Genomic DNA, 14000 nt, shown 5'->3' with positions numbered 1-14000 from the left:
GAAACGCGTAAGCGATTCATTTAAATCACGTTTTGTGTTTTTTCCGTCTTACACTGGATGTTTTGTGGACTATCTGTTTTTAAAGAAATGTCTAAATAAAATTTGAAGATTTTTTAAGACTTCGGAGTGCTGCAAGCTCATCTCTTCTTGTTGCTACGTCTTGATTTGGATCAGGTCCCATAGGTCCAGGGACGGGGTTTGGCACCTCCCGTAAGTCGGCTACAAGGGGTAAGAAACAGTCCAATACTTTTTTATTTTTTATAGTGACCAGACATGTATAGGTGTGTGTAGTCTATAACAATTTCAATGAAGTTTTGCAACTTCACTGAAATGCAAGGAATTCATGCTTTTGCTTTCCTATAAATTACATAACAGCACAGCACATACATTGTGGATTATACTTGAACAGTTTAAATAATAAATATTAAAAAAAAAAAAATAGTTTAAAACAGAAGATTTCTGAAAAACTGGTAAATGACAGGAAAATTTCGAGGTGATTTTCATGATCAGCATCACAAATTACATAACAAACACTCAAAAGTGTTCAAGAAGCAAAATCTTCGTTGTCCAGTCTGCAAATACTGGCCTTCCTACGCAGTGTTCAAATAGGTTTCATTGGTGACCGCCATAGGTGATCCCTGTGGATCTCTAATGGTTAGACAAGGGTGGTCACCTTCTATACTGTGAAAATGCTGGTAGCAAATATTTTTGATAGTAGTACTAGCACTTCAAATCATCATCTTGAATAAGACTGTTGCATGGCACTAGAAAAGGGAGAATTATGCTAACAAGACACATCAGATCTCACCCCATCTCCCCATACAGATACACACACTGCTCAACATGTGACCTAAATGAGAAAAGATTAGAAAGATGCAGACACCTCTAGATGCAGATTATGTTTCATGAGAACAAAAGGATCAGACAACTGAAATCCATCTGACCAATCTTTATTAGCCCAGACTGCTGTGTCCCAATACCCCTGCAACAGTAGATGAACGGTCAACAATCTTGTAATGTGAAAGGCAGGCTTTACACCACTACAGCAAGGAATGCAAATGGTCACTAAAGGCCTTTCAAGATCACTTCGTCTCAATGTCTCAGATTTTTTTTTATTATTTTTCCAGCACCCAATATGGCTTCCACTGGTTAACTGTAACTGGTATACCTAAAATATCAAAAAATGCAAACTCTATGCACCATTCTCATTTACTTATACCATCAAAATAAGGCAAACAAAGTTAAGTCCAATTCTTAAAGCAAAGCAAGTACTCCTAAGATCAGTCCTTGTTCCAAAACTTTGAAGAGCACATAGTAAAACTTTGTAAGCTTCAGCCTTCATCTTTTTATTGGAATGATGTTGCACCTGAAAAGAAGAAAAACTGAGATCATATACGAGACTACTCAATGCCCTACATGTCTGCCCTAAAGTTACTTATTCTAAATTAGCATTACATGTATTTCTCAGCCAAAGACCACCCATGGATGACAATCTCTGAGCTAGATCTCCTCCCATTGATAAATAAATATTTCATATTCACTGCACTGGAGTGTGCATTTACAAATGCATCTTTTAATATTCCTTTAGCTCTTTAAACTCCATCTTGTATGACCCCGTATGCCAGGGGTAGGGAACGTACGGCTCTCCAGCTGTTGCAAAACTACAACTCCCAGCATGCATACTGGCTCTGCTGTTCTTGGAACTCCCATGGAAGTGAATGGAGCATGATGGGAGTTGTAGTTTCACAGCAGCTGGAGAGCCAAAGGTTCCCTACCCCTGCCGTATGCTCTCACAACCACAATGAACAGAATCGAGTTGTTGACTGCCTATGCTCTCCTCTTGTAGCGCTCACTATACACATTTTTAGAAAGAATGGAGAAGCTGCATATTATCTATTCCATATTTAAAGGGATACAACCAGTTCTAAATACAAGTGTATAATGTGTTTCTTTGTAATATTAACTTAAGGACAGTGACTCCATGTGGTAATGAATGCCGCCAAACACCCCTTATGGCATGTCTGCAATAATGCTCAATGACCTGAAGAAAAGGTAAGTGGATAGGCAATACATCCTAAGCATTTGTATCCACCCAAAGTCCTCTGCCACTGCACTCTTAAAGGGGCTCTATCAGCAAAATCATGCTAATAGAGCCCCACGTATGCGTGAATAGCCTTTAAAAAGGCTATTCAGGCACCGTAAATCTTATATTAACCCCGGTCTCGTTTTTAAATAAAAAGATAAAAACATATATGCAAAACTTACCTGAACAACCACCATGGGCGGGGGTGCACGATGTGACGTCAGCTTCGGGCACGCCTGCCTCTTCTGTCTTCTTGGAGTAACGCCCTCTTGCTCTGTGTGTTCTTCCGGCTTTTTCTCATGAAATCCCGCGCCTGCGTAGTAGCGCTTCCCTCCGAATTGCTACTGCGCAGGCTCACTTGCCATTTCACTTAATGGCAGTTCGCGATTGTACTGCACATGCGTACGTCTACGGTACGTCTACGGGGACTGAGCATGCGCAGTAGCGACTCGGATGGAAGCGCTACTACGCAGGCGCGGGATTTCACGAGAAGAAGCCGGAAGAAGACAAGAAGCAAGAGGGCATTACTCCAAGAAGACAGAAGAGGCAGGAGTGCCCGAAGCTGACGTCGCATCGTTTATCCCCACCCAGAGTGCACGTTCAGGTAAGTTTTGCATATATGTTTTTATCCTTTTATTTAAAAACGGGACCGGGGGTTAATATAAGATTTACGGTGCCTGAATAGCCTTTTTAAAGGCTATTCACGCATATGTGGGGCTCTATTAGCATGATTTTGCTGATAGAGCCCCTTTAAGAGACACTAAGGCTTCTGCTGGGTAAAGAAGCCTAGGAAAGAGAAGGCATCTACAGCAAGTTACTGCAACAGTGGATTATTAGCAAACAGAAGGCACCATCTTCCAGAGGACAATGCCAAAACGTAGAATATACTCTAGAACGCATCACTATCTAATGACAGTGCATTAAAGAGGTTGTCCAGGCAGATTGTTAATTTTTATATAGGCCTCTGCCATATTTAAAGAGGACCTTTCACCATATCTGGGCACAGGCAGTGTTATATACTGCCAGAAAGCTGACAGTGCGCTGAATTCAGCGCACTGTCGGCTTTCCCGATCTGTGCCCGGTGTAAAGCGCTATCGGTCCCGGTACCGTAGCGCTTTACAGTCAGAAGGGCGTTTCTGACCATTAGCCAGGAACGTCCTTCTGCCTCGCGGCGCCTATCGCGCTGTGCTGTGGAGCGGGGAGGAACGCCCCCTCCCTCTCCTGATAATGCTCGTCTACGGACAAGCTGTGTGAGCAGAGGGAGGGGGGCGTTCCTCCCGGCTCCACAGCACAGCGCGATAGGCGCCGCGAGGCAGAAGGACGTCTCTGGCTAATGGTCAGAAACGCCCTTCTGACCATAGAAGAGCTACGGTACCGGGCCGTAAGCTCTTCACACCGGGCACAGATCGGGAAAGCCGACAGTGCGCTGAATTCAGCGCACTGTCAGCTTTCCAGCAGTATATAACACTGCATGTGCCCGGATATGATGAAAGGTCCTCTTTAAGGAATAAATTTAATGTCCCGTTTTGCCTGGACAACCCCTTTAAGTCTTCACTGCCTGGGGTATGTAATTGGCAGACTTAAAGGATATGTGTCACCAAAAATTACGTCTTTTTATTTTTTTTTAATCAATTTTATGTTAAACATTTTTTCAGGCTTGTTGATTTAAAAGTTCCATGTCACTAACCATCTATCTATCTATCTATCTATCTATCTATCTATCTATATTTTTTTAACGTATTCTGTCCTGCAATTTTCAGCATGGCTACTAAACCTAATAATAGCCTGTCATTTGGCAATTCTTTAGGATCTCAGAAAATAAACACTATCTGGTTTTAATAAATACATTTAAAATGGTGAAACGTCTTTTAACTACACATCACGTGATTAAGTGATATTCAAGCTGTGAACGTGTAATAATAACCTACTCACTAGATTGTACAAATGTCCATTTGACCTACCCTAAAAGCCCTTTTCCATTCCATCGCTGAGGTGTAAGTCCCAAATGAACTGACTTTCCATCTCGAACAACAGTCACACTTAATGGTTTCTGAAATTGCAACAAAATTGAAAGTTACAATACAAGAAAACAGACCAGTTCAATTGATGTGCAAGGGGAAAATGTTCCCCAAATTCTAATCCAATCCTACTCTACTACAAAGCTATAGCTATTGTGAAACACACGTGTGGACTTACCCCCTCACTATGCTGTACCACAGTGGCGATATTCTGCAGTGTCTGAAAGTTGTTGGTATTTACAGAACCAAATGCAATTATTTCATCTCCAACCTGTAATCCCTAAGAGAGAAAGAAAAATATTTGGATGTGCATGGAAGAGAACTGTAACAATACCACATTACAGACCTAATTGTCTGCATACAATGACAGAAGTTGACCTAATGGCGTCATTACCTCTATGTACATTTTAGGGGGCTTCTGTATCTTGGTTATTATTCAGTTATATTGTAGTTGAAGGCATTGGTTTAATAAGTGCTACTGACTTGCTTTACATTTACAGCATAACTTTAGTTAAATCATTCTCCCTTGATCGTAAAGAGAAGCAGATGTATCTGTAAAGCAGATTCCCTTTTTTGGAAAAGAAGTCTGCTATCAAGCAAGTTGGAAAATGTGGGAATAGTTGGAGAGCTGATATATGCTAGCGTGTTTCACAGAGCCATCCAACTTAGCGTTTTCTTACACAGCCTCCACTTGATATCACAAAGAATAGCTGGATTATCTATGTGCAAAGTAACTGGTATAGGGATCAAAATATTCAAATAGTGTGGGAAACACACGCTTAGTGATGTATCGACGTAGGGTCCCAACCCGTATCAATCATCAATTAAGAGACTTCGTACGCATGTGTTAATTCAAAGAAACTGAACTTATTCACCACTTTACAGATAAATGTAGAGAGAGCAACATTTGTTACAGCTGACAAAAGACAAATTGTCAATAGTGATTACGGCCTAAATAAAAATTGAGATTAATTGTGCATTTTACTTTGATTATGATTAAAGGGATTCTACTATTAAAATCAAATTTTTTTCTCGTTGTCACGTAGGAATAGCCTTAAGAAAGACTATTCTTCTCCTACCCTTAGATGTCTTCTCCGCGGCGCCATTCGGTATAAATCCCAGTTTTTGCCGCTATGCAAATGAGTTTTCTCGCAGCACTGGGGGCGGTCCCCAGCGCTCAAACAGCTTTGGGGGCGTCCCCAATGCTGCGAGAGAACTCTCTGGCACTGCCTCCAATGAAAACCGGGATTTATATCGAATGGCGCACAAAGAAGACATCTAAAGGCTATTCCTACGTGTCAACAAGAAAAAATTTGATTTTAATAGTAGAATCCCTTTAACGATTGATTGTTTAGGCCACATAACTTTTAAAGGCCATGTCCTCAGGGGATGATTATAACAAGGGAAAAATTGGTTGTGGCCTGGGACTCCCACTGTAATGCTACCTTGTAATCAACTATATTGGCATATGTGCCGGCCCCATGGGTGTGCTTAATAGTGTAGTACTGGGTAAAGTTATGGTCATACTAAGTTATTATAGTCTATTACTCTCTTACATCATCCGATGACAGCAATGGCCATGAACAGTAGTGGAGTAACGGACGCAGACAGAGCCACCACCATCCTTGTCTGTTCTGATTCAGTAAAAGACAGATTTACAGACTTGAGGAAAAGATTGGAAACCTAATAATAATGTACAAATACATGAAGGCACAGCACAAGGAACTTTCTAATGACCTTTTTACTCCTAGGTCTGTGACAGTGACAAGGAAACATCCTCTACACCTAGAGGAACATCTCACCAGAATCATACATGGGGATTCTTTACTGTAAGAGCAGTGAGGCTATGGCTCTAACTGATACAGGATATGGTGATGGTGGATTCATTGTGCAAATTCAAGAAGGACATGGATGTGTTTCTAAAAAAAAAATATTTTTTTTTTACAAGTTACGGGTTTCAGGATTCTGTTGAAGAGAAGTTGATCCAGGATTTTATACTGATCCCTGGATTTGGAGTGGGGAAGGGATTTTTTTTCTTGATGTGGGGCAATCAGTATCAGCCTAATTGGCTTCTTTGCCTTCCTCTGGATCACTGCGGATCAACACAAAAGGATATAGGTTGGACTTGTGTCATTAAACTATATTAATGTCACAAATACTACCATATAATCAAAAATTACTCTTAAAAGGGATGGTAGAAGACAACCATGCAGGGCATATTCTGTACAGAGTAGTGGAATAAGGGAAGCTGAATGAGAACTGTAAAAAGATGTATTGATAATCATCAATGGATTAGTATGTGATAGAAAAAGACACCAAGATAGTTTATTCAGTTTCTGCTTTTGACATTTTTCATGGGCATGGATTAATACATAAAAGTTCAACATGGCAGGTCAATAAAGAAATATAGATAGATAGTTAGTGCGAGGTTTGACTCAGCATTGTATTGAAGATGAGCTGCTTCCCACTCCACAACATATGTCACTGGAACTAGCAGGTTCAATGAAGACCAGATGTCTCCTTTACACAGAACTGCCTCATACTGGTTTCTCAATAAGATCAATGACATTCACTTGGTATAATAGAAACATCCTGTGTAAATCTCATTGTTAACCATGTACTATATGCCTGAAAGGGGCGGTTAAATACTCACCTGCCATAACTGCAAAGTAAGGTTATACACATACAAGAAAACCCTAAGAAATGATGGCATAAAATTCATGTACTGTAAAATTGCTCCAGCAGATCAATAATTGCTCTTCATACATGATTATAGGCATCATCTAGACCTTTGTAATATGTCCTCAACATATTGTATAAAATATTGTGCTTTACCTTCATATAAAGTATATATCTTGTCCTTTCCATCCCTGGGGTTAATAAGTGCCACCAGATACCTTTAGCAGTGTTTTACGTGATTTCTGGGATTCTCAGTGAGCTCCTGGCATCCTCTGCATTTGTTTACATCCCTAACTTCCTGTGGTTTCGTTACTACAAGTTCCATGATGTCTCACTTTTACTTGCTCTCTCACGGACACCCTCCCTTTCCCTAGCTATCCCTCCCACTACGCCTTCAGCAGCCATCTTTACATTCCTATTTCTCACTCACCCCCTCCCTTTCTCAAACACTCCCCCTCCCTGTTTCTCCCCCATAAACAGGTATTGAGCAGGCAGACTTAGCAGGAGTCAACTATTGGCCAAACTATGTCAACTATTGGCCATTCCTATAATGAATATCCTCTTCTATACTTGCTGACTGCAAACAGTCTGAGATAGGAGAGAATGCCGGCTACTGCGCAAGTGCAGTTCACACGTGATTGCACTGGCCAGAGTCTCCCAAGCCTTCCCTATCATGCCCGCAAGGGTGGTTCTTCGTGGAGTCGGGAGTGAAGTCACTTCCAGCTCCAGTCCGTTGTGCAAAGGAAAGGAAGACAGGTAAGTATAGTGTGTGGCTTCCCAGCACTATTGCGCATGCATGGGGGGCTGCACAAGGAAGAGGAGAGGCGGGGATAACGCGTCCGCCTGGGTCTACAGGAAAAAGTATAAAGGAGCAAGGCCTTTTTCCTGACAGAACGGGTCAGGATGGATTATACTGGTAACCCGTTACGTCAGTGGAAAGGTTAAAAATGTAATATATATAAGTCACATCACCCACATATATTACTGTCTTAATATACTAGATGGGTTTTTTTAAACTGTAAATTTTTACTGAACTTTTTCATAAATCTTTACAAAAAAAAAAAAAGGGGAAAAATCAGAGATGTAAAGCAGTGGACAAGGTAATCAGCAAATATCACAGCCTAAGAATTCGGGAGGGGAGGGGAAAGGAGACCAGAGGGAAGGAAGGGGAAGGGAGAGGGAGGAGTCATAGGCTACGTAGAGCACAGTATGCATCCCAGGGTGACCACACAGCCTGAAAGGAATCTAGCGCACAAGTAATTAAAATAGTATTTAAAATACTTGTCAGGTATTTGTATTTTGTAATTAAAATACTTTTTTTATTCAGTATTTTGTATTTGTAATTAAAATACTTTTAAGTATTTTAATTACTGTCTAAATTCAAAACAAATGTTGGAATTTAAATAACCCGCCTCACCGCACTTTAAAAAAAAAAATGACAGCGCAAGTCACGTCATCACTCTTGTTTCTCATATCTCTTGCAAGGTGCGACGAGAGAAGGGAAAATTCCAGAGTGTTCCAGCAACGCAAGTCCACCTTGTAGTGAAGCGTGATTTATTTTTAGTTTTTAATCATCCCGATCGCGTAATCCATTCCGTAAAATGACTTCAAAAATGGAGGAAAATCGTAATACCAGTGAAAGGAACGCACCAGACAATGATTCAGATCTCGAAGACCCTCATCTCCCTGCAATTTTGGTCGGAACTTTTTTCAAAATTAATAAGACTAAATCCGAAACGGCAGGGGCAGGACAAAAAGTGTATGCTTACTGCAAGGCCTGTCCAAATAAGTTCATCACGGGTCAAATAAACTCAACGTCCAACTTCCTTAAGCACTTAAGGGTAAGTTATTTAATTACATCATAGTTTGGTTTTTATTTTACAATCCCCAACCCTGAAGAAAATTTTTAAAACCGGATGTATGGTTTAGAGGTGTGTGAGTTGAAAGTGATAAAAGCCTTTTCCCTTTTTTTTTTTTTGGGATGATTTATTTTTTACCATGCTATTAAAAATTAAAATAAAATGCCGTTCTAAAATAAAAAATTAAATTATATAAAATATAAAAAACAAAATTAATATCCTTTTTTTTAAAAAAAAAAAAAAAAATATGTTCAAACAATTTTCTCACGTGTCCTGAGATTCACGAGAATTGATGAGAATCTCACCCACGCTGTGTTAACTTGTTAATTTATTAATAATAAAAATGAACAATTTCTATGTTTTTAACATAAAAATATATATATAGACAAGAAAAACCGCGCTTCTTTTTAGATCTTAAAAACAGCAGAGAAAGTTCGCCTTAGCGAGAAAATCCAGTTTTAAGTATATAAAATCTCTTTTGAGATATACCGAGTATGAAATGGCAGCGTTAAACTCACGACCAAAGGTCGAAGATCATAGTGGGTATGTACTGGATAAACCAGTAAAAAAGTAAAACGCGCTCACTCGGCTCAATTAGAAACAAATATTGTAGTTTATTCAGATGACGCGTTTCAGGATTTTCTTGGAGTCACACAGGATTTCACCCCTTCATCAGATCAGCTGTGACCTCCACTCTGAGCCCCGACGGACCGTTTCACCCCTGCTTCTTCAGGGGCCTACCTGCGGGCCTATACTGCGGATGTCCTTAAGTCGGGCGACAAGATCCGAACCTGTAGGGGGGAAGGATCTCCTCCAATGGAGGACTATGAGTGTTTTAGCAGCTGTACATATATATAAGAACAATTTTGAAGTCTGCTTGCCTAGGTGATTTGGTGGAAGGTTAAGTAAATAAACAAGTGGATCAAGCGGGACCCCATGAATAAAAAGGGCTTCCGAAAGAGACTTACCCTCCAGCCAAAACAGGTGGATAAGGGAGCAGCTCCAGAAATATACTAGATGTTTAATAGACATATATTAGAAAGTTGGAGGGGGGACATGGGGTGGCTTAGTTTAAAACTATTGTTTTATACTGTACAATCCCTTTAAGCTACAAGTTTAAATATGACCCAGGAGATGGGAATATCCCTTTAATTCTCATCCTGATGTGAGCCTGCAATATCATACCAACTAGAAGATGCAGAATATACCTGGGCAAATGCAGTGACAATAAGACAACAATTCACTTACACATATACTAGCTGGAGATCCCGGTGTGACTGCATCAACTTTGGCAAAAGCATCAGGTAAAGTCTGGTGGCGATGTAGTGCTTCAGCCTTGGCCTCTGCCTCATCTTTCTGTCTCTTTTCTTTGTCCCGGGCATGTAGGTTGTGCAAGGCCTCTTCAATTTCTTTCATGATGGATTTGTGATCATTCTGCAAACCTAAAAATATAATCAGATTACATACATTACATATAACATCTACAGCACATAGGTAATCAAATTGCATATACTGTATAACATCTACTGCACATGCTCCTCTCCCCCTCTATTTTGGGTTTTGTGCTGCATTTTTTTTTTGTTTATTTTTCCCTCTTCTTCTTTTCCTCCTTCCCCTTATTTCTCCTCTCTCCTGAAACCTCAATTTCGGTTTTCCACCCAGTTGTTTCCTATAGCACTCACTGATTGTAACAGTTTTGTTTTTGCATCTTTTGGTTGTCACTGTTTTATTATTTTTCTCATGCCTTAATGAAAAATATTACATTTTGAAAAGGAAAAAAAAACAAAAAAAAACTTACTGCACATATATTATATTATATTAAGGTAGGCGCCGCCCCCTGAGTGGCTGGCTGCCTGATACAGAAGCTCCAAGCTGGGAGCAAACTTTATCTTTCCTTTTTCACTCTTTTTCTCTGTATCTTCAAGAATCCTGTAACTAAGCAAACTAGCACTATGAATTAGCAACTATAAATCGAATGGAAGATCCTGTGGAGTATTTTGTTCCTTTTGTATCTATTGTTAAAGCATGGACAATGACTCAAGACCTGGAGTTGCACATGTGCCTGTTACCATCCCCCCAGCTAAGGACAGCATGGACACCATGCGGCATGGAGGAGAACCTACATGGAAGTGTGGACTTCTTCTTTTCAAGGAGATGATTTTTGGTGTCTATTGCTGATGTGGGAAGATGCTACAGCTGACTGGTATTTCTTTCTTTTACTGTGGACACGTGGGACTCTGTTACAACCTGGGAACCTACCATCACCCACCTACCCATGTGTTTATGGAAGCTTGGCAAGAGAGCAGCACCCTGTCTACCTGGATGGCTTCAGACCTCTCTGGGCAGTAGAACACAGTGGTAAGAAGAAAGGAGGAGGGCTTTTGATGAAGGATATTTGGGGCATTTTTTTGTGGTTAATGGACAATAGCGCTGATGCAAGATACCGAACTATCAGCTGTGAGCATGAGATCTCACCACCTACCAAAGGAGCTGCTACATGTTATCATGATGAATATGTCCCCCACCTCTGCAAAAAAACATTTCTGCCTGTTATATCTACATGCTGTGACCCCCCCTCCTCGTGTCCTCCAACCACATTCGGCTGTATTATTAACATCACTCCGCACAGAGAACTAAATGATCCTGCAGTGAGTCTGTGTTTCTTTCTTTTTAGTTGCTATGATTCCTAGGATTTCTCTATCTGCCATGAGCTTGTATGTGTTTTTCCTCTCTTGTTATATACTACTGTACATCTATGAAACTGTATCACTGAAATTTCCCCATTGTGGGACTATTAAAGGATTATCTTATCTTATCTTATAAACTATAGATTACCAAATTACACAGTTCTGTACAAAAATAAAGATTAAACTGAGGCTATGTTCACCTCTGCATCGGACTCCATTGCAGATCTGCTGAATATCGGAAGAGCGAAAAGTCCTGCACAAAGGAATTTTTTCTCTAGCGGTCTCAGTATAGAAACAGTAGAAACCCGAAAGACACCCAGTGGACCTCATTATAGCCTATGGGGTTTATGTGTCTGATGGTAACCGCTGTTTTAGCAGATGGGTTCCCCGCCTTTCGGGTCCCCCAGCGGATAAAAACAATGGAGAGCCTGGCACAAGTGTCAGTCTGGCTTAACAAAGGCTGTCCAAATAGAGTCGGCCATAGTTGGCAGTCCTTATTGAAAACAATTCAAATAGCTTTACCAACAGTAAAAGGGAGTCTACCACTGCACCTGGCTGAGCACCTAGCATTACTCCCTGGTATAAAGACTAACAGATCCCAATGTAGGGTGACCACAGGCAAAAACAGGTGCACCAGAAGATGTGGTTATATCTAATTTTCATAAATATTAAAAGTGGATTTTCTCGGCAAAGACAGCATCTTGACCAGAAAATGGTACAGTACATTCACTGGCCCACTTACAGTCCCTACAACAACATGTAAGTGGTTTAGAAGCAATGATTTTGGTGGTTGTAGACACCCTTTGAGAATAATCAAATTGTCTATGGCACTAAATATAACTGGTTCTCATTGATCAGATCACATTGTTCAAGCTTCAAAAGTGCCAGGGATCTAACATACACAAAAAAAAAACAGAATGCATAAAACAATAAGAGTATGAGCACTGCAGCATCCCAGAGGAATAGGAAAGGCTAACAATAATGTTGGTTAACCTAGCTACAAGGTTATAGACAGAATCAGAGAAAATCAATATCAATACCCAGCGTTTCAGCTATTGCAGTTCTATGGTATTCCATAGTGCCCATATTTACTAGGCAAATATTTTCTAGGCAATAAACAAATGTTATTTTGGTGATAAAAACTACGACTAACAGAAGATATCAGTCTAACCAATCTACAAAAAAATCAGGATACAAAAGTAATAAGACTGGAGATGGAAGCAGCACCTTGCAGTCAGCAATGTGATGCAGAGGCATAATGTGAAATCCTCTAAAACATGTTCACAATATGATTTAGGTAAATACAAAGAAGAAAAGCTCACAGATGACGTTATGCCGTGCAGTCCGCACTTGGTAGATATCAATGTCTGCTCTTGGGTATCCTTCTCTGTCAATCAGGGGGCCTTCCATTCCTACATTCTTTTGCTACAAAATTAAAAGACAACAGTGTAAGTGTAAACATATGTAACATTTCATTTATTTTGTTTATTTACCTTACTTGTATAGCACCATAATATTCCACAGTTCTTTACAGACATTGTCAGTCACTGTCCCATATAGGGCTCACAACCTACATTCCCTATCAGTATGTCTTTGGTGTGTGGGAGGAAACCGGAGTACCCGGAGGAAACCCACACAAACACTTCATATTCACACTACCACCTAAGTATATGAGAAGATACTAAATCTCACACACACTGTAGAAAAAAACTGACGGAAGAAACTGACCAATGGTGTATTTCTAATCCACAGCATGCCAATTTCCGTCCGTCCCTGAATCTGCTTGAAAAATGCAGAAAGAGAAGTCCAGCAACTCTCCACATTTTTCAGGCGGAAACCCATTATAGTTACAAGTGGATTCAAAGGACAAAACGCTAGTGTGAACCTACATCAGTGTTTGGAAAAGCAAAGTCTATTTTTTTTTTTTAAAGCTCACTCTGCACAACCGTTTAACCATTACTGTAGCTGCTATAAACAAGAAGCCACTTTGTATTATTGATATTTTCAGCTGTCACATGACTCATCCAGGCCACAGCTTTCCATACACAGGACAAGTGACTCAGACTTACATAGGTACATGCATGTGTCTTATATAACACAGGCTAAAATGTAGATATTCCCTGTCCATTTACAAGTAGATCTAGCAGGACAGTGGTGTGTATGCAGTATATGTAGGACAACTGTACATTAGAGGTGGAATGACTGGCAAGTAGGTGACTAAGTCCTGAGGCCTCCACCTCCCGTCACTTACATCCTCCAGGACATCATAGTAAGCCTTTATCTGCGCCTCGATCTCGTCCTTCCTGGCAATAAGTTGTTGTACATCCCGCATGGAAACAGCAGTTGGGTTCTCAGCTTCAGACATGTCTTTACCAGCCGTACAGACTACAACTACGGCTACGGAAGACTACAAGTCTGGTTCCCTGACAGGGACAAAAAGTATGTAGCGCGAAGGAGAAAAACAAGCTGAGGTAGCGTTTTAGTCATGCGCAGTGAGTACAATGATAATTCTAGAAGAAAGCGAAGAACAAAGCCGATGATGAGCAGTAAACTTACCAGTGTACGTGCAACTAAACCTGTGAGAGCTGTCAGGCGCTGAAATTATACGTGGCTATTACACAACTAGCAGGACCTGCTGATTGCATCGGAAACTTCAGTGAACAAATGTTTGCTT

The 14000-nt window shown here is 40.5% G+C and overlaps 1 protein-coding gene across 1 annotated transcript; it reads right to left on the bottom strand.

The window, feature by feature from the left end:
• Window positions 1-605: 605 nt before the first annotated feature.
• On the bottom strand, window positions 606-13744 carry PSMD9 (proteasome 26S subunit, non-ATPase 9). The gene is made up of 6 exons (XM_075262464.1): window positions 13578-13744; window positions 12649-12751; window positions 9888-10081; window positions 4280-4381; window positions 4045-4133; window positions 606-1366 (listed from the first exon to the last, which is right to left on the bottom strand). Exons 1-6 carry the CDS (start codon window positions 13689-13691, stop codon window positions 1339-1341), a joined length of 630 nt encoding a protein of 209 aa, XP_075118565.1. The 5' UTR covers window positions 13692-13744; the 3' UTR covers window positions 606-1338.
• Between the last annotated feature and the right edge of the window lie 256 nt (window positions 13745-14000).

The sequence above is a fragment of the Leptodactylus fuscus genome, chromosome 1 (genome assembly GCF_031893055.1).
Source record: "Leptodactylus fuscus isolate aLepFus1 chromosome 1, aLepFus1.hap2, whole genome shotgun sequence".
NCBI lineage: Eukaryota > Metazoa > Chordata > Amphibia > Anura > Leptodactylidae > Leptodactylus > Leptodactylus fuscus.
This window is presented reverse-complemented; position numbering and strand designations above follow the sequence as displayed.